Source organism: Ictalurus punctatus, chromosome 12 (assembly GCF_001660625.3).
Source record: "Ictalurus punctatus breed USDA103 chromosome 12, Coco_2.0, whole genome shotgun sequence".
Classification (NCBI taxonomy): Eukaryota; Metazoa; Chordata; class Actinopteri; order Siluriformes; family Ictaluridae; genus Ictalurus; species Ictalurus punctatus.
Genome location: NC_030427.2, coordinates 27,773,711 through 27,793,334, shown reverse-complemented (window position 1 = coordinate 27,793,334; position 19,624 = coordinate 27,773,711). Strand labels below are relative to the sequence as shown.

The following is a 19,624-nucleotide window of genomic DNA, read 5'->3' as shown; positions in this document are numbered from 1 at the left end:
TCACTTAACAATAATAATAATAATAATAATAATAATTATCATCATCATCAGTCCCTCTAGGACAGAGGTTCAACCTTTTGTAACTAAAGCCTCCCCCAAGCCTTGCCAATCACCCCCCCCCCCCGCCCAATATTGGAAGAGACCAGGTATAACGATTATCTATTCTATATAAAAAAATATAGAGAGAGTATATGATCTATAATCTGTTTTTGACAGATAGATATTTTCTGCTAAATTACTTTTTATGACTTTCATAAAAGTACATAACCGACAGGTGTTGAACATGAATGATTAAAAATGTTTCTGAACACTGTAACTACTCGGAACAGGAGAACTAGGCTGTGATAACGTGAACTGTTTTACATGTAAAACATGGTGCATTTCGTTCGTCTTGCGTTCTAAAGACATTCGCGTGCGAATGATGTAAACTGGGACGAAGGGCGCGTCTCGTTATCCACGACGTTGTTAAATCTCCGGCTCTCAGACACTCACTGAACAGAGCAGACGCAGAGAGAGGTGGGAGTGCGGCGGGAAAGCGAGACCTCGCGCTTGCAGGACAGTACTGGCGACATTCGGTAAGGTTTGTCCAAAAGAGTCGCTAGATTTGTCGCAAGGAGCCTTTTTAAATTTTTTTTTTTTTTTTTTTTTCGCAAAAACGTTGCTAAAGGGCTCTGGAGAAGTCTGAAAAGTCGCTAAAGGGGTCTGAAAAGTCGCTAAAGGGGTCTGAAAAGTCGCTAAGTTGGCATTACTGGTCTGCACTGACCGCTAGATAAAAGGCAGCTAAGCTCCGCCTCTTCCTAGAAAAAATAAAATACAGAGGGAGAGGGAACACGGCGTTTTTCATTTACACACATTCCATTTGAAAAGCAATAAAATACACCGAGAACCCAAATGACTCCCTGTCTGTGTTATTTTCCTTGAAAATAATTTGCGCGCCCCGGGTTGAGAACCACTGCACTAGGATTTAGTGGTTTTGTGATCGCAGGAATGACTGAAAAATCACGCAAACTCTAATATAGGGAGCGGCTTGTATTTTTTTTTCAGGAGATTTTGACCCGAGACGCGTCATATGACGTCATCACGACGATTCAGCCAGAGCGCTCTTCGATTCGCACGCGTCGAACACGAGTCTCATTTACCAACAAACATCAACGCTGACACGCCAGACTCCTTTCAACTTCCTGTGTAAGCCGTCACTCGCAGCATGCTAGTCCACCGTCGGACGAGCGCGTTAATATAATCCTGTGACCTGCCTTGAGCCGGGACTACCGTCAGAGCTGCCTTTACAGAAAGTGTCTCAAGACCTTCCAACCAATCAGAATCGAGAATCCAACAGCCGGCGTATAATAACCGACTTACTCAATTCTCTCAACTTACTGAATTATCTGCTGTCCGAATACAGGGTGCTCTCGGTCTTACATTCATCACGTACAGCGTCCTTGATCATTTATTCAAAATATACATTGAGAAGCGGCTTCGTACAAAGAATCTGAATCGTTTTATAATACGTGTCTGAATCAAAACAGGGGTTTTTATTATTATTATTATTATTATTATTATTATTATTATGTATTATACTATTGCTTTTCACTAACATGTAGGAGGTGTTGTTCTAGTAGATATATACATATATACACAAACATATGACTGTGGTCTCACCATGGACAGGTAACAGAGGTGCTGGCACATTTGGCAGCGTCTCTCGGACGACTCAAGCGCCGGCCACTTGCGTGGTTTCTTCCTGTTGTCTGCGAGCCCGTTATCGTGAGTGCCGTAGCGGGCGGAGGAGAGCAGACCGGCCTCGTAGAGCTCCTGCCTCTGCCTCATCTCTATGTTCCTGCAACACAACAAAAACACACATACTTCAGTCCCACTATCCACAAGTGTAAACCAGGAACTCTCGACCTTTTAGTCACCAGAGGTGTGTGACGATGCGCTAGCTTTCCTCTTTCACATAAACTGAATAAATTGTACTAATAAGTCAGTTTAATAAGGCTACTTTTCACTCTGTCTCTACAAAACGCCTACTTTTTTCCCCCCCATCCATCATCATTCCCATGATCACTGCTCAGTTAACCTCCTGACCAATCAGATCGCAAGCTGGGAGTTCGAAACGAACGCGTGTGAGGTGCAGACCTGAGATCTTTGAGAAGAGAGGAGATTGTACTCAGCAGAAGTGCATTCTCTCGTTTGGCCTCGGCCGTGGCGATCTGGTAGAGCAGCTTCTCCATGGAGAAGGGCTTGGCGATGCGCCTGCATTTCAGATCCTGATCCAGGAAGGGGGGAAGAAAAAAAAAACACACACACAAACACACACACAAAGAGCAAGAGTGAATATAATGAATAAACAGAGCAGGAAGTTAAACTGTTGTGGTTGTAATCCATCAGTCCAGAAGGTGGCAGCAGAGGGGCAGAGATGCGCATCTCACCTTGGCAGCCTCGTAACCCAGGTTCATCCACTGGGGCGTGGCGAAGTGCACCGTCTCCGACACACTGTACCCACAACACACTCTGGAGACGAACGTGCCGGGAAAAACCACCACGAACTGTCCGCTCTGCTGCACCGTGCGGTGAACTTTAATCCCCTCGCGACTCAGCACCTCCGGAGAGATCTTACACACACACACACACACACACACACACACACACACACACACATTTCCAAGATTATTTATTTATTAACATTACAGAAAACTTAGTACTGTTTACGTCCACTGGTGTTGAAATATTATTGCACGTGTTTTTTTTTGTTGTTTTTTTTTTTTATATACTGTATTATTAATCACTAGCATAACAATACCATTTCTAATACCACCATTGCTATTTTTGTATATTCATAAAGTGCATTCGTAAAAGATTGTCTTTTGCCAGTAGATTAATACTACGGCTTGGTTCGCCGCCGCTTGAAGGTCCGGCATAATCGATGTTGCATAGTATACTTATTTATATTATGGAGACTATTCACAGGAGGTGCTGAATAACCAGCTTTACACGAAACCACTGGATACTAAGTCAGACTTGAAAGGGGAAATAATGTTTATTAGTATATTTTAGTACGTTAGTACTAATATTGTTAACTGGTTTAATCACTGGTTAAAAGATTACACATTAGAAAGTATTATTCATTAATATTGTTTAGGTAGAAGATAATATACACATTGTTATTGTATTGGTTATGGAGCTTTTGGTTCTTTAATGTTTAAATGCATAACAATGACTATACTAAATATTATTATATTAGTACGGTTTAGTATATGGTTATTATTTCTTATTGTTACGGAATATTCATATTTATTTGTGTGTGTAAACTGTGTACCGGTGCTACATTATTTTGTTTACGACTTTTAGAAGTTAATAGTGATCGTAGAGCTATTTATGGGTATTTTTGCTAATATATTGTTCATTAGTATATTGTTCATTAGTATATTTTTGCATTAGCGTATTACTACGGTCTATGGATATAGCTATTGTAATTGTATACCACAGTGCTGTTGATGAAAAGGCGAATCACACTCGCTCGTTCCAATACGTTATCGTTTCTATAGTGACGACTCGCACGGCGGCACGCAAGGCCGAAGCTCCGTACAGTCCTATACGTTTAATATTAAATGTGATAAAACATGTTCTTTAATGTCGATATGATGAAGTTTTCAGCATGTCCAGTTTCAGCGTTTTTGTAACGGGAACTAACTCACAACATTAAATGTAACTATAACCGGATAAAAAAATAAAAAATAAACACTTCTCAGAATATGACCGTCTATAGGTATGTTATTAGTACGATGGTATTGGCATTTGGTTAGTCAAAGTTTAACAAAAATAATATAGAACAGTTTTTGGACTGTATTATTTGTATAATGGTAATAGAATTCTGTTTATTATTGTTTCTACTAATATTGCTTAAATATATACAGTTGTGCCCAAAAGTTTGCACACCCCTTGCAGAATCTGCTAAATCTTAATACTGTTAACAAAATAAGAATGATCGTAAAAATCCCATGTTGTTGTTTATTTAGTCCTGTCCTGAAGAAGATATTTCACATAACAGATGTTTACATATCGTCCACAAGATGAGATAATAGCTGAATTTATAAACAATTACCCCGTTTAAAAGTTTACACACCCTTGATTATTAATACTGCGTGTCGTTACCCGGATGATCAGAGACTGTGTTTATTTGTTGTGAGAGTTTTTCACGAGTCCCTTGTTTATCCTGAGCAGTTAAACTGCCCGCTGTTCTCCAGAAAAATCCTCCAGGTCCTGCACGTTCTTTACTTTTCCAGCATCTTCTGTATATTTAACTACTTTCCAACATTAACTACGTGATGTCGAGATCCATCGTTTCACACTGAGGACGACCGAGGGACTCGTACACGACTATTATAAACGGCGCAAACGTTCACTGATGCTCAAGAAGGCAACACGTTACATTAAGAGCCAGGGGGGGTGTAAACTTTTGAACAGGATGATTAGTGTAAATTATTATTTTGTTTCACGATCTTTTTTTTAATGTTTTTTAGTACTGACCTTCAGATGCTAAATAACAGTTACATGTCTCCCAGAAGACAAAATACTAACAACATTAACACACACACACACACACACACACATATATATATATATATATATATATATATATATATATATATATATATATATATATATATATATATATATATATATATACACACATATACATATATATACACACACACAGTGTGTGGACCAGAGTGTGAGTGTTTGGAACAAGAGTATGATGGAAAATTGGGAATTTATGAGTTTGCTTGCGCTTCTCTGAAACTTGTATCTTTGCTCTCTCTGTGTGTGTGTGTGTGTGTGTGTGTGTGTGTGTGTGTGTGTGTAGTCTATATTATTAAATAGTGTGAGTGTGTGCGAGTGTAATTTTCTCACCATTATGTTCTTCTCCAGCATCTCGAGTCCCGGTGTGCCGTTGGCCTGCAGCAGCGTGTGCACTACATTATCAAGCTTAGCTTTCTCCTCAGCAGGAATCGAATACCTGAACGGCACAGCGAGAAACCCTACGTCAGCTCCGTGTGAGAGTGTGTGCGTGCGAGTCACTAGAGAAAAGGAGCTCTCCTGTGCCAGCTGTGTGCTACCATAGCAACTAGCTTTTTTTATTTTATTTATTTGATGAGTCAGTTCACACACACACACAGTCTCACAGGAGCAGCACATGCTGTGATCAGTTATGCTTTCACACCGAGTCCTGCTTCCTCTCAGTTCCTCAGCAAGGCTAGACTCGATAATAAACGATCCACAACACAGCTGTCCCGCTGAACCCGTACACCAAATCCAGAACTCTAATTTCACATAACGAACGTCGTCTGCCGCGCGTACCATTCGATTTCCATTTCAGGTTTCACAGGTTACAGATGTTTATAAAAATTAAACAAGAAGAAAAAAAAGGGGTTCACATACTTTCTAGCACCACTGTAATACTAATACTATTAAGACATCAATATTAAAGGTGCAGTTTGTATTGTTTGAGCCGTGTCCCAAAACCAGAAAACATCGTTTTAAAAGGTCACTATAACGAAGTGTGATTTCGCAATTCGGTCAGAAAGGTTCCTGGACAGTTTCCCCTCCAATAAAGCTTCTGGTTCCTGTTCATTCTGGCCCTGAAATGACCTCCTTAAAAAGGTCGTTAACAACACATTTAGAGTTTCAACAGGCGAAACGGTAGTGTTTTTGGGGAACAGGAAGGAGTGCCGATATTTTCCCCGCAACTGGAATTCAACCCCCTCTACACGGCAGAAGGCTCGAAATATGACAAACCGACCCTTTAATGGCGCGAGCTAGGTTTACAAAGACCCGTCTCCGATCTGCTCTTTACGCTGGAACTTACCAAATGCAGTCAGCACCAGTGTGTAAGTAATCAATGTATGGAAGGCGGTTTTGGTCTCGGGACCAGCATGAGGTAGAAAAGACCATGCCAATGTTCAGCCAGGGAACAGTCACCCCTGTACAGAGAGAGAGAGAGAATTCAGATGAATAGTCTGTGGTGTGAACACACTCCTGGGCCTCTGGCATGCAGCAGCAGATGCAGACTCACCGGGCACGGCACCGAGGTGGCGCAGGATGGAGCCGGAGTTGTGAGGGAGGACAGTGAGGTTCCATCCGTGTCTAAATAAAAAGGGGGGAGAAATTTAGAGGTGACACAAAACATACCAATCCAGTGTGGAGTCTCTCTCTCTCTGTGTCTCTCCCTCTATGTCCGTCTGTATGTCTCTCTCTCTCTGTATGTCGCTCTCTCGGTCTGTAAGTCTCTGCATCTCACTCTGTCTCGGTGTCTCCATTTGTCTCTCACTCTGTCTGTGTCTCTCTCTGTCCATGTGTCTCTCCGAGTTTGTCTCACTGTCTCTCCCTCAGTATGTCTCTCACTCTGTTGGTCTCTCTCTCTCTCCCTCACTGTCTCTGTCTGCATGTCTCTCTCTCTCAGTCTGTCTCTCTCTGCATCTCAGTCGGTCTCACTGTCTCCGTTTGTCTCTGACTCTGTCGGTGTGTCTCTCTCTCTCTGTCTGTCTGTCTCACTGTCTCCCTCTGTCTGCATGTCTCTCTCTCTGTCCATGTGTCTCTCCGAGTTTGTCTCACTGTCTCTCTCTTCGTCTGTCTCACTCTGTTCATGTCTCTCTCAGTCTGTCCCTCTGTCTGCATGTGTCTCTCTCTCTCTGTCGGTCTTTCTCTGTATCCCACACTCAGTCTGTCTACGTCTCTCTCTCAGATGGTCTCTCTGCATCTCACTCTCAGTCTGTCTCTGTCTTGCTGGCTCTTTTTTTTCTATGCACGTCTCTCTTTCTCTGTGCATCTGACTTTCTATGTGTGTGTGTGTGTGTGTGTGTGTGTGTGTGTGTGTGTGTGTGTGTGTGTGTGTGTGTGTGTGTGTGTTTCTCTCTTCAGATCATTATCAGGATGAATCACCAGGCATTAACGGTGGAAAGGCTCTTACTTCGAGAACGGCTCGGACTTGCCCACAGGAAAGCCGCTTCCGTGCGTGCTCGTGTCCACTTTCCCATAATGCACCGCTACGTGGCAGTCCCTCTGCTCCACTATCCGCCAGTACTCTTGCTACAAGAGAGGAGTGGAAAAACTGAAACGCAGCTACAGCAGAAAAAAACATTTTGTGCGATCCAATAATCACACAATTAACTCTGCAGTAATAAAACGCACAGCGGGATTAGAGAGAATTACTCGCGTTAAGAGCTCGCGCAGAATCACCGAAAAACACGACAACAAAAATACCTCAACTTCTGATGCTCCGGGTTCCTTATTAAAGCACATCATCGCGTTCCGGGCTATTCTGTAGAAGGTGGTCAAAGACACTGATCGCCCCTGGAAGGCCGGCCACACACACACACACACACACACACACACACACACACACGCACACAGTCAGGAATACATCATCAGAGCAACACTTCCTCATTTAAACATAGATTTTTTTATTTCTCTTCACTTCGCATAAATTTACAGAGAAAGCGCACTGATTGGTTCTCAGGGAACCTATCGGAGCCAAGCTCGGCTCATTCGAGTGCCGCATGACAGACCACCGTTTTGTCAGCGGTAAAAGTCCAGAGAGTAACATCATCACACTGCAATCACTCAGCAAGAGGATATAATATCAGAGCAACCGGATGACGTGTGGAGTCTTCGCACCGAGGCTAACTCCGCCCACCAGCACCCTCCTCACCAAGGCTCCGATTAGTCATTACAAACGAGCCATTCCCAAGCCCATTCACTTCAAAAACCTTGTTCCATTCAGTCACGGAAAAAATCCTCATCATTTAATTTAATTTAATAGTTATAATTTAATACCGAATCAGTAATACGCAACAACCAAAGGGGTCCGTACAGGATTTTGCGGCGTTTTCTTGTGATCGTTGCGGCCAAGAAAGCTGGATTTTCGTCGATAAATGAGACCGGGATTACGTTAGTGAGGATTTAAGTGCTGCACAAATCATATAAGATCCATGTTACAGGAGATCTATATTAATCTCAGGTGTATTTATATAGGGGTAAAATAAATAAATAAATAAATAAATAAACAGATAGATAAATGAATGAAGACAAGGCTTCATTTAAATTCTTTTCCAGGGTTAGGTCAAAGGGTTTAAGTGCAAGAGAGAAAAAAAAACTCATTCTGTTTCTGTGGAAGTGTCTACACATGTCTTTAATCCATAGGTTTGATGATGCTGGACTTGAGAAGTGTGTCGTGTGAGATGGATCAGATAGTGAAGTAGTGGAACAGATGGAACCAGCATGGGCCCTAAGAACTGGAGTCACGATCATGCGCAAGTGGGTGTGTTTGTGTGTGTGTGTGCACGTGTGAGAGAGAGAGAGAGAGAGAGAGAGAGAGAGAGAGAGAGAGAGAGAGAGAGAGAGACAGAGAGAGAGACAGAATATGAGAGAGAGAGAGACAGAAACAGAGAGAGAGAGAGAGAGAGAGAGAGAGAGAGGGAGACAGAGAGAGAGAGGGGGAGGGAGACAGAGAGAGAGAGACAGAGACAGAGACAGAATGAGAGAGACAGAAACAGAGAGAGAGAGAGAGAGAGGGAGACAGAGAGAGAGAGACAGAGACAGAATGAGAGAGACAGAAACAGAGAGAGAGAGAGGGAGACAGAGAGAGAGAGACAGAGACAGAATGAGAGAGACAGAAACAGAGAGAGAGAGAGGGAGACAGAGAGAGAGAGACAGAGACAGAATGAGAGAGACAGAAACAGAGAGAGAGAGAGGGAGACCGAGAGAGAGAGACAGAGACAGAATGAGAGAGAGAGGGAGAGACAGAAACAGAGAGAGAGAGAGAGAGAGAGAGAGAGAGGGAGACAGAGAGAGAGAGACAGAGACAGGCCCAAAGACAGAGAGAGATCACCCTTAACACAAACCTTCCATGAGACGCACTCGGGGGAAAATAGAAGGTGCTATAAATCTGCCTGCACTCGAGCTGGATATAAAAACCCTGTAAATGCTGCCTGTGTGTATGTGTGTGTGTGTGTGTGTATGTGTGTGTGTGTGTGTGTGTGTGTCACTCGGTGTATGAAAGTGCAGCAGGCATACGGTTTCAATTAGAACAACAGGGGAAAGGGAGTTAAAAATGGAAGCCAGGTACAGTGTAGAGGGAGCGCACACACACACACACACACACACACACACACACTCCTCTACATAAAAGCCCAGTGGGTTCCTAAAGCAGTATGGTACGTATTTGAGTGTATGTGTTGTGTGTGTGTGTGTGTGTGTGTCTGTGAGACACTGACACACGCACGCACGCCACTATATTAAATATCCACACACACCGACCCCCACTGAGTGAATAGTATTTGGATCGTGTGCATTCAGAGACTGGTAGCGTGTGTGACGCGTATGTACGTGTATCAGGAGCAGCAGCTCCACAGTGTTACTGGAGCTAACAAACACCAGTTTATCAAAAAGCTGCCTTTGTAAAATGATTCATGACACACAAGCGCCACTGTTTACACTGTAGAGACGGAAGTGGACAAAGTTTTATTCAAATATTTGAACGTTAATTAAAAAAACAAAAACAGGAAAGAAACTTAGCCGACAGGACAAACTTACTAAATTAGCGAACTAACTCTTACCTTATAAATACACTTGTGTTGGTCGCTGAGAACCCCGTCATTTCCTTCCTCTTCTCGACCCTCTTTTTTCTTCTCGTGAGAGAAGAGTCGACGGCGTCCGGGGTTACGCGGCGTCTCCGGGTCCTTGCCCGGTCCGTGGAGTCCGTTCTTGGGCTCGTATCGTGGCAGTGCCAGGGCGTGGCCGTTCCCGCTCTCCGAGTGACCCTCCAGGGGCCCCCGGCGGCGCTCCAGCGTCTCCTTCTCGGCCAGCACTTCATGCTCGAGGCGCCGCTGCTCGTGCGGAGAAAGCTGGTCGTAGGACAGCAGGAACTGCAGGTAGGCCTCCTGGAGCTTAGCCAGCCGTTCCTGGGCCGACCTCGGGATCCGGAGCAGATCCGCCAAACGGCTCCACTTCTTCAGATCCATCACCCGCTGCATGCCACCCATGTCGCTGACCAGCTCAGAGAAGCGGGCCAGGTCCACCTCACAGCCTCCTGCGTAGGGAATGAAGGACATTTGTGTGAGGGTTTAATCATGCAGGTCATTATAAATGAAGCCCCCCCTCCCCTTTTTATTTATTTTTTAAAACCTTGCAGGGGTTCAATCGTGTTCTTCTTTAATTATAGAGAAAGTGAACTTAGAGATTAATCTTGAAGATTTGATTTAATGATCTTATAATAATAATAATAATAATAATAATAATAATAAGACAAGTCCAATCTGATTGACCTCCTATTACTAATAAGCTTTTTTAAACCGATCCTGACTGAAAACCTACATCACAGGTTTACTCTTTTTAAGTGCACACCCCTACTCATCACAATTAATGAAGCTCCTACTGCAGAACGTCTTCATGATTAAAAGTGGTCACCTTGACTTACTGCTGCTAAGCATTCATTATGTGCGAGTCCCCCCCCCCCCCCCCATTCATGAGCAGCTAATATTAATCACTCGGACGAAGCAAAACAAGGAAAACACATTAACCCTACAGAACCCTCTAGAACGCAACTCAAACATTTTTAGACTCTATCTTACACTTAACACTTCAATTCGCGCATACCACATATAAAAAACAGCAGAACGGTCAAGAGGTACACCTATAACCCCCGCCCGAATTCTTCAGGACAGAGGGCTTTCTGGTTTCTCGGTCAAACGACGAGCCGCAATCGATCGCCTTGTTAAATTCAAGAAAACGAAAAAAAAAAAAAACGAGCGATGACAAGAAGTAGCTTGTTTCCATGCATTCCACAAAGCTAAATCTAGCTAGAAATGGATAAAAAGGTATAAGACGTGTCATTTTCTAAACAAATTAAAAAAATGTCACTGTATGTTAATTGATGTGGTTGAATGATTTTCTAAAAAAAACAAAAAAACAAAAAAAAAAACAAACAAACAACGTTTTATTCCTTATGTCAACTAATGAAATAACCCGGAGGCCCAAGAAATCCTGAAAAAAATATCAAAATCATGCAATATACAATAAAAGGGGAAGAAAAAAAAAACGCAGAATAATAGGTTGCCAATAATCGGTGCAATTGGTGTTCATGGTCAGGGGATTGAAATCCGACCCGTTTTACCAGGTCTGTAAATCTAACAGAACAGCAAGCTATCTTTATTTATGTCTTAAATGTTCAGATAGATATTCCACAGGAGCATGTATACAGGTCAACGTCCTACAGTTTAGTTCTCCAGCTGGAACGCCTCCGACGCTGCAGCTGCATTTGTAGTGCCTCAACACCGCATACTAACCGAATAACCCACTAGACCCCGGAACACACGGTAGTTGATTAACGAAAGTCTATGGGCAGCTTTCTGGAGCCTATAAACGTGCAGCCATGCCACGGGTAAATCCAAAACGGCAGGCAATTTAAGTGAGTTACTGCTCCCTAACAAGAGCTGACAGCAGTCTTGTATCTTAACACGTGCTGTTACTGAGGTAAAGTCACGTGATTAGCCTGTGATGTTCCTTATGTGGTGTACCGTTTGTGTGGTATAGAGGAATAACACTATTTCAACTTAAGAAATGTCAATATTAAGCCCTGGTTCCTGTTTTTCTGGAGCAGCTGGGTCATTTGGACCGATTTAAGAGCACGGGATAAGTCTGGAGAACTCACCGATGACTGGTGGCTCCTCCATGCTGATGCCCTGAGATTTGAGGTGTTTCTTGATGCAGGCGAGTTTCTGGACGTTGGGGCCCCAGCGACGGCCGAGCTTGTGCACCCGCTGCACCTGTGTGACGAAGCGCATCTCGTCATTTAGCTTGCACTCGGGACGCCAGTCGGGAGGCGGGACCACTCGGCACAGCCCGCTCGCTTCTGCGCATTCTCGCACCGAGTCCAGGTACACCAGTGGATCCTGAAACTCCCGTGAGTTGGGCCTCAATACGGGAACCTCAGACAGCGCTGCCAGGCCTGCCCGGCTTCTCTCACGCTCCTTTTCCCGCTCCTTTTCCCTCTCACGTTCCCGCTCCACCCGCTGAGGTGTGCTCTGAGGCTCTGACCCTCTCAAGAGCCTGCTGGTTGAGGTAGTGTTAGCATTAGAGTTAGCGTGCCAGCTCTTGGTCCTCTGCTGCACTCTATGGATGAACATCAGCCTCCCGGCTGTGGCACGCTTGGGCCGTTGCCTTGCCGGCTCCGGATTGGCTGGGCTCTGGTGAGCGGAGCCTGGGGCAGCTGGTGAGGCTGGAGCAGGGGTGGGGCCTGTTTTTGGTGTGGGTGAGGCAGCTGTTTCCGTGATGCTGTGCCCGTTAGCAAGGGCAGCTGCAGCCTTGTCCTGGTTTAGCACCTTCTTGCTGCGCGTCTCCACTACAGGAAGTGACGCCAGTTTAGGCTTTTTAGCCTCTGAGAACAAGACCTTGGACTTCGGCTCCATAACCTCCGATCCTGTATCCATCCTGCGTTTGGAATTGCGCAGACCATGCCGCCCCTGCCGGCCTTCGTTCTCCAACTCTTCCTCCTTGGAGCCATGGAGTCCATTGACCTTCCCGTTGAAGCGAACACTGGCGCCCCCATTGGCTGCACCATGCAGCCCGTTTGATAACAGCACCTGTTTTCGGGTTTTTGCATTGCCACTTGGGGCTTTCCCTGAGTGAGGGGGCTGGGCACCATGCCCGTTGCTGGCTGGATGCTGATTACCGCCAGCAGCAGCAGCAGAATGTTTGCTGTGGTTCAGTTTGGCTTTCTTTACCAGTTCTCCTTTCGCTTTGGTGTAGGTGACGTGGCCCTTGGTCACGGTGGCCGTGTACTTCACAGTTCTGGAGGGTAGGCGGCAGTCTTTTGACTTTTTGGCAGTGGCCATGTTCGCAGGAGCTGGCTGCGAAAAGCCATTCACTTTAATGACCTGTACAGAAGCAGAGATCAGGAAAAAGAGAAAATTAACCAGTAGAAACATCTTGTAGATCATTTTCAGTCTATTCCACTCCAATCTAGAAATCTATCCAAGTTTGTGACCTCAGCGTTTGTACCACCTCGCCCTTTTGAAGCCTCTGTGTCAATGCCGACTCGGCTGTTTTAACACACCTACGCTCACTTCGAGACCTTCTAAGCATAAACAAGAAATAACTGTGCTTTAATCCATAAATATACACAGTAGGGGTGTAATACGATGCTACTATCAGTATCTGTCTAGTGCTGCAAATTTCTGTACCAGTATTCAGATTTAAATCTGAAGTCTATGCGTGGTCTAAACAGGAGGGCTCTGACAGTTCAATGAAAATCAAAACCTCCTGCTCGTGTATCTATATCGCACCACACGGGATCCCAGCTCGTGTCCTGCGATGGGTTGACACCCCGTCCATGGTGTCCCCCGCTCTGTGCCCGAGTCCCCTGGGACAGGCTCCCCGTGACCCTGTGTAGGATACGCAGTATGAAAAATGGATGGATGGATGGATAGAATGGAGACCTTTATCTCAACCACATGCCCTTTGAACTTTTCTGACCTCCCCAAAATCAAAAAAAAAAAAGTGCTTCCTATTTCTGTCTGAAAACAATACAGAGAACAGATAATCTATTCAGAGTGAACACGGACTGGTATTAGGTTACGATCCCTAATACACAGTTAATAAAGTGATCAAGATGGCTGGAGACTCATGTGGGGCCACTTAGCCACCATACTTATCGTGGAAAAAGTTTATTTCGTTGCTTTAAAAGTTAGGAACAGTAACAAACATTAGTCTATGCACGAATCTGTGCTTTAAGTCTAGAGTTCCTGCAACAATTATTAGACAAGTTGGGTAAGAATAGCTATGCTAGTTTAGCAAAAAAAAAAAAAAAAACCCAAACAAACAAACAAATCACTAGCGTAGCCTGACTTAACTTACACGTGCATTAGTAACTACAGGTAACAATATATTATGGACTCGGGTGTTAAGACTTTGGGTTTATTTCTAGTCCAAATCGATAAACATAAATTGCAGAAGACAAAAAAAAAAAAAAAAAAAAAAGATTTAAATCTGAATGCACTTGTGTGTGTAATTGTTTTTGGTAAAATGTTCCGGTGTTTAAATACGTGTTGTACGTGTCGTGTTTTTTTTTTTTTTTTTTATTGCGGGTTGCACGGCTGCTACCTCGGCCATGGCTCTCTTGTAAAAAGAGATCATTCAATCTCAATGGGACTTCCCGGTAAAATAAATACATAAAAATCAAACATCCGTTGATTTCTGCAGAAAGGGGGAAAAAAAAAAAAGAGCTTTTAAAATAAACGAACGCAAAATCTATCGGTGACACTTCCCGGGATTCGTGGCTCCGTTAGCGGCCCTCCGTCAGCTATCTTGATCTGTATTATGTATTATCTCGACAGGAAAACCGAAACCGCAGCTACAGTAGGACATAATTAACTCAGGGAAAATGAGAACAGACAGAGACAGAGAGGAACTAATGGAGAGAAAGGCGCTCGGTGCCAGCTACTGGTGGTAAAATGACTCCCGGAATATAGTTTATAGCGAAAGCACATTATAATCAGTCTGATATGGAGTGGTCTCGTTAAGCTCGGTAATTCTGCCTAAACGCTTCAAATAAAAGTCTGGTGTTTCTCAGCGGATCGGAGAGCCCCTGTGGGTTCCTGCCGCAGCAGACGACGCTTCGGTTACACAAATTCTTCTGGGTTAAGCGCAGTTATGGGAATATTAGACTGCGTCGTCTCTTCTCAATAGGCTAACGCTTTTATTCCGTTTTACTTGACGTATTCGGTTACGGACTCGGGTATCGTTTCACAAGAGCAGCAGGAAATTAAATCAAATAAACAAAAATAAAAAATACAGCTGAAACTTAAGAGGTGTGGATGGACTGTGGATTCGAGGTCACTAACATGCAGACCCTTCCGGGGATGGTCAGCCATTCTGTTTCTATGTACCCATGCATGTGGATGTAGACGTGTGTGTGTGTTCCACACTGGCGGTAACGTTAAGTGAAATGTGCTTGAGCCTCGGCGATCCATCAGCGTGCCGAGCCAGTCGACACGGCCTGTATTGTATTCCTATCAGGCGCAGCCAAACACAAGGAGAGGCTATTAAAAGATAAGGGGGAGTGAAATGTGATCGCCTTCATCTGTCGCTCCACCCTCGTCACGCGAGGAGAAGCAGAGGGAAGGGGAGGAAGAAGGGCACAGGAGGAGGGAGAGAAAATTTAGACCCTTTCTACACAAAGCTCTGAGGCCCAGATGATCGATGCTCTCGGCAGGTAGCACAGCAGGTGTAAAGCGACTCGGTTATGACTCTTCGTCTGTCGTCCAGATGAAAGCGCACCATCGTTTCCCGACCTGCCTTTTATCCATATGAACCAGCACCACCCTCTGGTCTCCGGTTGACACAGCACCACCTTCTCCAAACCACCCCCGGTATTCTATGTGTAACCGCATCACCATCTCCAGTCCACCCTACAGCCATTAAGACAACACTGTCTCTAACCACCACCTGAAACACCAAAACGTCCCCGAACAACACCTCGTTTGAAACAGCACCAGCATTTCAATATGAACAAGCACCAGTCTCTGTCCTCCAAAAAAGCCACATGGCACCACCTTCTGCTAAACCACCCTCTGTCCTGTATCCGAAACTGCACCACCATCTCCAGTCTACTCTCTAGCCAAGTGAGCTCCAGAAACCCCTTCTTCCTCCTCCACCTGGGAACACCACAGTTTCCCATCCAGCCTTTATGTGCTACGGACCTGCACCAACCTCTGTCCTCCAAAACCCACATGGAACCACCTTCTGTTAAAACAACCTCTATCCAATGAAACACAGCACCACCTCCAACAACCACTCGCAGTCCTCTATCTACAACAGCACCAACCCTCTCCACCACACTCTCTTGCCTATGAGACACCACCACCTTCTCAGTCCTGAGTGAGGGGACATCCTAACTCCTCCACTGGGCAACCATTTCCCACACAGCCTTTAACCATATTAACCAGCACCACCCTCTGGTCTCCATTAGCCACAGTACCAGCTTCTCTCAAGCACCCTCTCGTCTTCTATTGGAAACAACACCACCATCTCAAACCACTCTCTAGCCATTAAGACACCACCACTTTCTCAGGCCTCAAGAAACACCTACAAATGCATCGCCTTCTCCATGGTCCCCTATCTAACAACTGAAAACAGCACCGTCATCTCAGCCTTTCCTCCATCTAAAAGTGCGCCCGGTCTCATCGACACATTCAACTATTGACCTTTACCATCCACCAACCTCTCACATTCATCTTCCATTAAAAGCAGCACCACCTTCTTCCACCCACCCGCCATGCCTATTTAAAGTGCCAGGCTTCTTTCGAAACAGCACCATCCTCTGTTCTCCATTTGAAACAAGGCCGACAGCCAGAAAGCTGCGAGAGCGCAGCTGTGTGTGTGTGTGTGTGTGTGTGTGTGTGTGTGTGTGTGTGTCTGTGTGTGCAATGCCAATCCCACTTAGCGTCCATTCCCTGGCGTACTTCGCCTGTGTGTTCACACCGAGTACAGCACCCTGGGATTAACTTTCACCTGCAGCGAGTGATGCGGCCACTAGAGGGCTCACAGACTCCGTTACCAAGATTCTCCTGAGGCGCTGTGCACGTGAGAACAAACACACTCTGTCTGGGATTGTTTAGTCTGCCTGAAGAGACGGCGAAGGAAGGCGGAGTAGAGCGAGCGAGCGAGAGTAAGAAAGAGAGTGAGAGTAAGAGAGAGAGAGAGAGAGAGAGAGAGAGAGAGAGAAGCCACCACAGCAGCACTGCCTGTCACCAGACTGTGCCCAGCCGAGCAAAACAGCCAGGAGAGAGAGAGAGAAGACTGGAACGATTGAGACAGATAGAGATATAGAGAGCAGAAGGGAGAGAGGGAGGAAAAAAGAAAAGAGAGCAAAAGGGAATACTCAACAGCACAAAGATTGATGGAAGGTTTGAGGATAGACTTGTTAAACAGCCGAGCTGAGGGGAAAAAAAAAGACGGGGAAACATCAGAGAGAGAGAGAGAGAGAGAGAGAGAGAGAGAGAGAGAGAGAGAGAGAGAGAGAGAGAGAGAGAGATTGATAAGTGCAGTGTGAGCTTTAAGTGTGTGTGTGTCCAGATGACATCATGTGTCGCTATAGGCCAGCTGTACAATGGCATGAAGCGTTGACCGAGTGCGTCTGCAGAACAGCAGCTCATAAAAAATGAACCAAATTAACCCTCTCACTGCTGCTCTCTCTCTCACACACACACCCTCACACACCCTCTTAACGCAATACTCTTGCACAAAACTACACAACACACACGTCCACACCTCGTATACCTCATCCATTTAACCTACCCCCTTCAGACCCCACATTTCCGGTGCTTATTCTACAGGTACATGACTGCATTTTCCGCTGTCTTCCTGTTACAGAAGAACGACTCGACGTGAAGGTAACAGACGCCCATTTCCTGTAAGAAGTAAGCGAGATCGAAGAGAGCAAGAGGCAGAGGATGGAACAAAGGATGAGAAGCTGTGACGATCTGGGGTCTTTGCGGTTTCCTGCGCGTTCCTTTTTGTGATCAGCAAAGAATCATTCCTTTTAATGAAGCCCTTAAACACAGCCTGAGGCCCGAGGGTGCTGCACAGTCATTCCTCCACAAAGGTGAGGAAAGTGGAGAGGAGAGGAGAAAGGTAGATAAGAAGAAAATAGGAGGACAGGAGAGGAAGATGAGACGTGACGAGGAGAGAAGAATGTTATCCTACCTGCTTGCGTAGTTCCTCTGTGGTTCCTTTAATGCCGACTCCATTGGAGGTGTGAGTTCTGCTTGTGGTGGATTGTGGGGCGTCTCTCCACTCCTCCAGTCGCTCCGAGCGCTCCTTCCCGATTGACGACTCTCTGAGTTTGGGCCTCAGCGTGCTCTCCCTCTCCTTCATCAGCTTAGCGTGGCCATTAAACACTGCACACAGAAGGGAACAAGGGAGAGTCATTCCACTCCATTCGTAACACAAGTGACCTCTAAATACAGGATACCCTAAACCCCTAACCCTAAACCCTAAACCCCTAACCCTTGGACACACTCTCAGAGGAAAGTCAACACCTGGGTCAGTGAGAGAGTTAATAAATAATTTATTACTCCTTTTAGGCAGTCCTGACTCAGTGGTTCCTGAGCTCTACTAATATCCAGGACGGTCATGGAAACAGTGGGTTCTTCAGCAAGACCTTTAACCATCAACAAAGGACGTGTTCTCACTTTTGAGGAGCTAAATAGTTCTGGATTCTGGCCCTTGTTCCTGTGGCGGAAAGGTACCTAAAATGTTCCATAGTTGCTGAAAAGGTTCCTGTTGTGGAAGCGTATATGGAGTTCCAGATATCCTGAAAAAGAGTTTTGAGGTGGAAATGTGCATTTTTGAAAAAGACTGGAGCTAGAGTTCTTGTTCATACACTGGAAATTTGTGTAAAGTACCTGAGAATCCTGAAAAGGTTCTAGCGGAAGAAAATTGCACGATATTCCCGAGTTCCACAAAAGGTGTCTGGTTACTCACAATGCAACATGGTGGAAATGTGCCTAAGGTTCTTGAGTTCCTGAAGAGGTTTCTGTACTAAAGGACTTTAGGCTCTTAGACACCTTTTTTTAGGATCTCATGAATGCCATGCAAATTCCCATCACAGAAACCTCTTCAGGGTCTGAGGAACTTTAGGCACAGTGCCAGCACAGAAACCTTTCCAGGAACTCAAGAACTTTAGGCACTTTGCCAGTGCAGGATCCTTTTCAGGAACCAGGGAGCATTGTGCAAATTTTCCATCCCAGGAATCGTTTCAGGAGCTCCGAAACTTGAGCTGAATCACCAGTACAGGCACCTTCGCAGACACTTGGGAAGCTCGTGCAAGTTTCCATCACAGAAATCTTTACAGGAACTTTACGTGCTTTGCCCGTCCATTATCGAATTCATGCTAGCGTAAAGCCAGTTTCCAGTTCCTGAAAACAATAATTTGGTGTAAATGTACCTAAAGTTCTTGAGTTCCTGAAAACAATCATTTGGTGTAAATGTACCTAAAGTTCTTGAGTTCCTGAAAACAATCATTTGGTGTAGATGTGTCTAAAGTTCTTGAGTTGGGAAATGTGCTTATAATAATAGTCTTCAGTTGGAAATTGGAGTCACAGTACAGTGGGGTGTCTGCAGGGTGCTAGCAGCCCACATTCTTCACCAAGTCCAAACTATGTACCTTATTGAAAAAGCCCCAGTCGGTGGACACAAAGCTACCAGCCAAGACAAATGGGCGAGATTTAAGGCTACTATAGACTTACTCATGATCTCTCAAGCCCAACCAGTCGGCTCTCATCATCGTCCTGTTTCACTTTACTCTACATCACCCTCTGCCCTTAAATCAAACCCGACTGATGCTAATTAACACATATTTGGCCTGCTCTCTTTATTGATGGCAGGCGAACTTTATTTTAACTAGGGTTTTAATACCAACAGGCCTGACGTCGTTGGGAAAGCGCCAGCTGGAGCTCGGTTTGATTCCAGGCACAGGAGTGAGTCTGGAGTAGCTACTGAGGCCTGGGATTAATAAAGAGTGTTTAATTTAGAAATGTAAACACGCCGCTTGGTTACTGAGGTACAG

At 45.0% G+C, this 19,624-nt stretch overlaps 1 protein-coding gene across 1 annotated transcript in view; it reads right to left on the bottom strand.

The window, feature by feature from the left end:
* Positions 1–19,624, bottom strand: part of jarid2b (jumonji, AT rich interactive domain 2b) — a 117,774-nt gene that overhangs the window by 2,738 nt on the left and 95,412 nt on the right. Inside the window, exons 6-16 of the mRNA XM_017481047.3 lie at positions 17,761–17,954; positions 11,708–12,932; positions 9,615–10,087; positions 7,261–7,350; positions 6,968–7,086; positions 6,074–6,144; positions 5,867–5,981; positions 4,912–5,017; positions 2,430–2,612; positions 2,137–2,267; positions 1,660–1,837 (exon numbers count right to left, since the gene is read on the bottom strand). Of these exons, the coding sequence (XP_017336536.1) occupies positions 1,660–1,837; positions 2,137–2,267; positions 2,430–2,612; positions 4,912–5,017; positions 5,867–5,981; positions 6,074–6,144; positions 6,968–7,086; positions 7,261–7,350; positions 9,615–10,087; positions 11,708–12,932; positions 17,761–17,954 (2,885 nt within the window). The remainder of the gene's footprint in view (positions 1–1,659; positions 1,838–2,136; positions 2,268–2,429; positions 2,613–4,911; positions 5,018–5,866; positions 5,982–6,073; positions 6,145–6,967; positions 7,087–7,260; positions 7,351–9,614; positions 10,088–11,707; positions 12,933–17,760; positions 17,955–19,624) is intronic.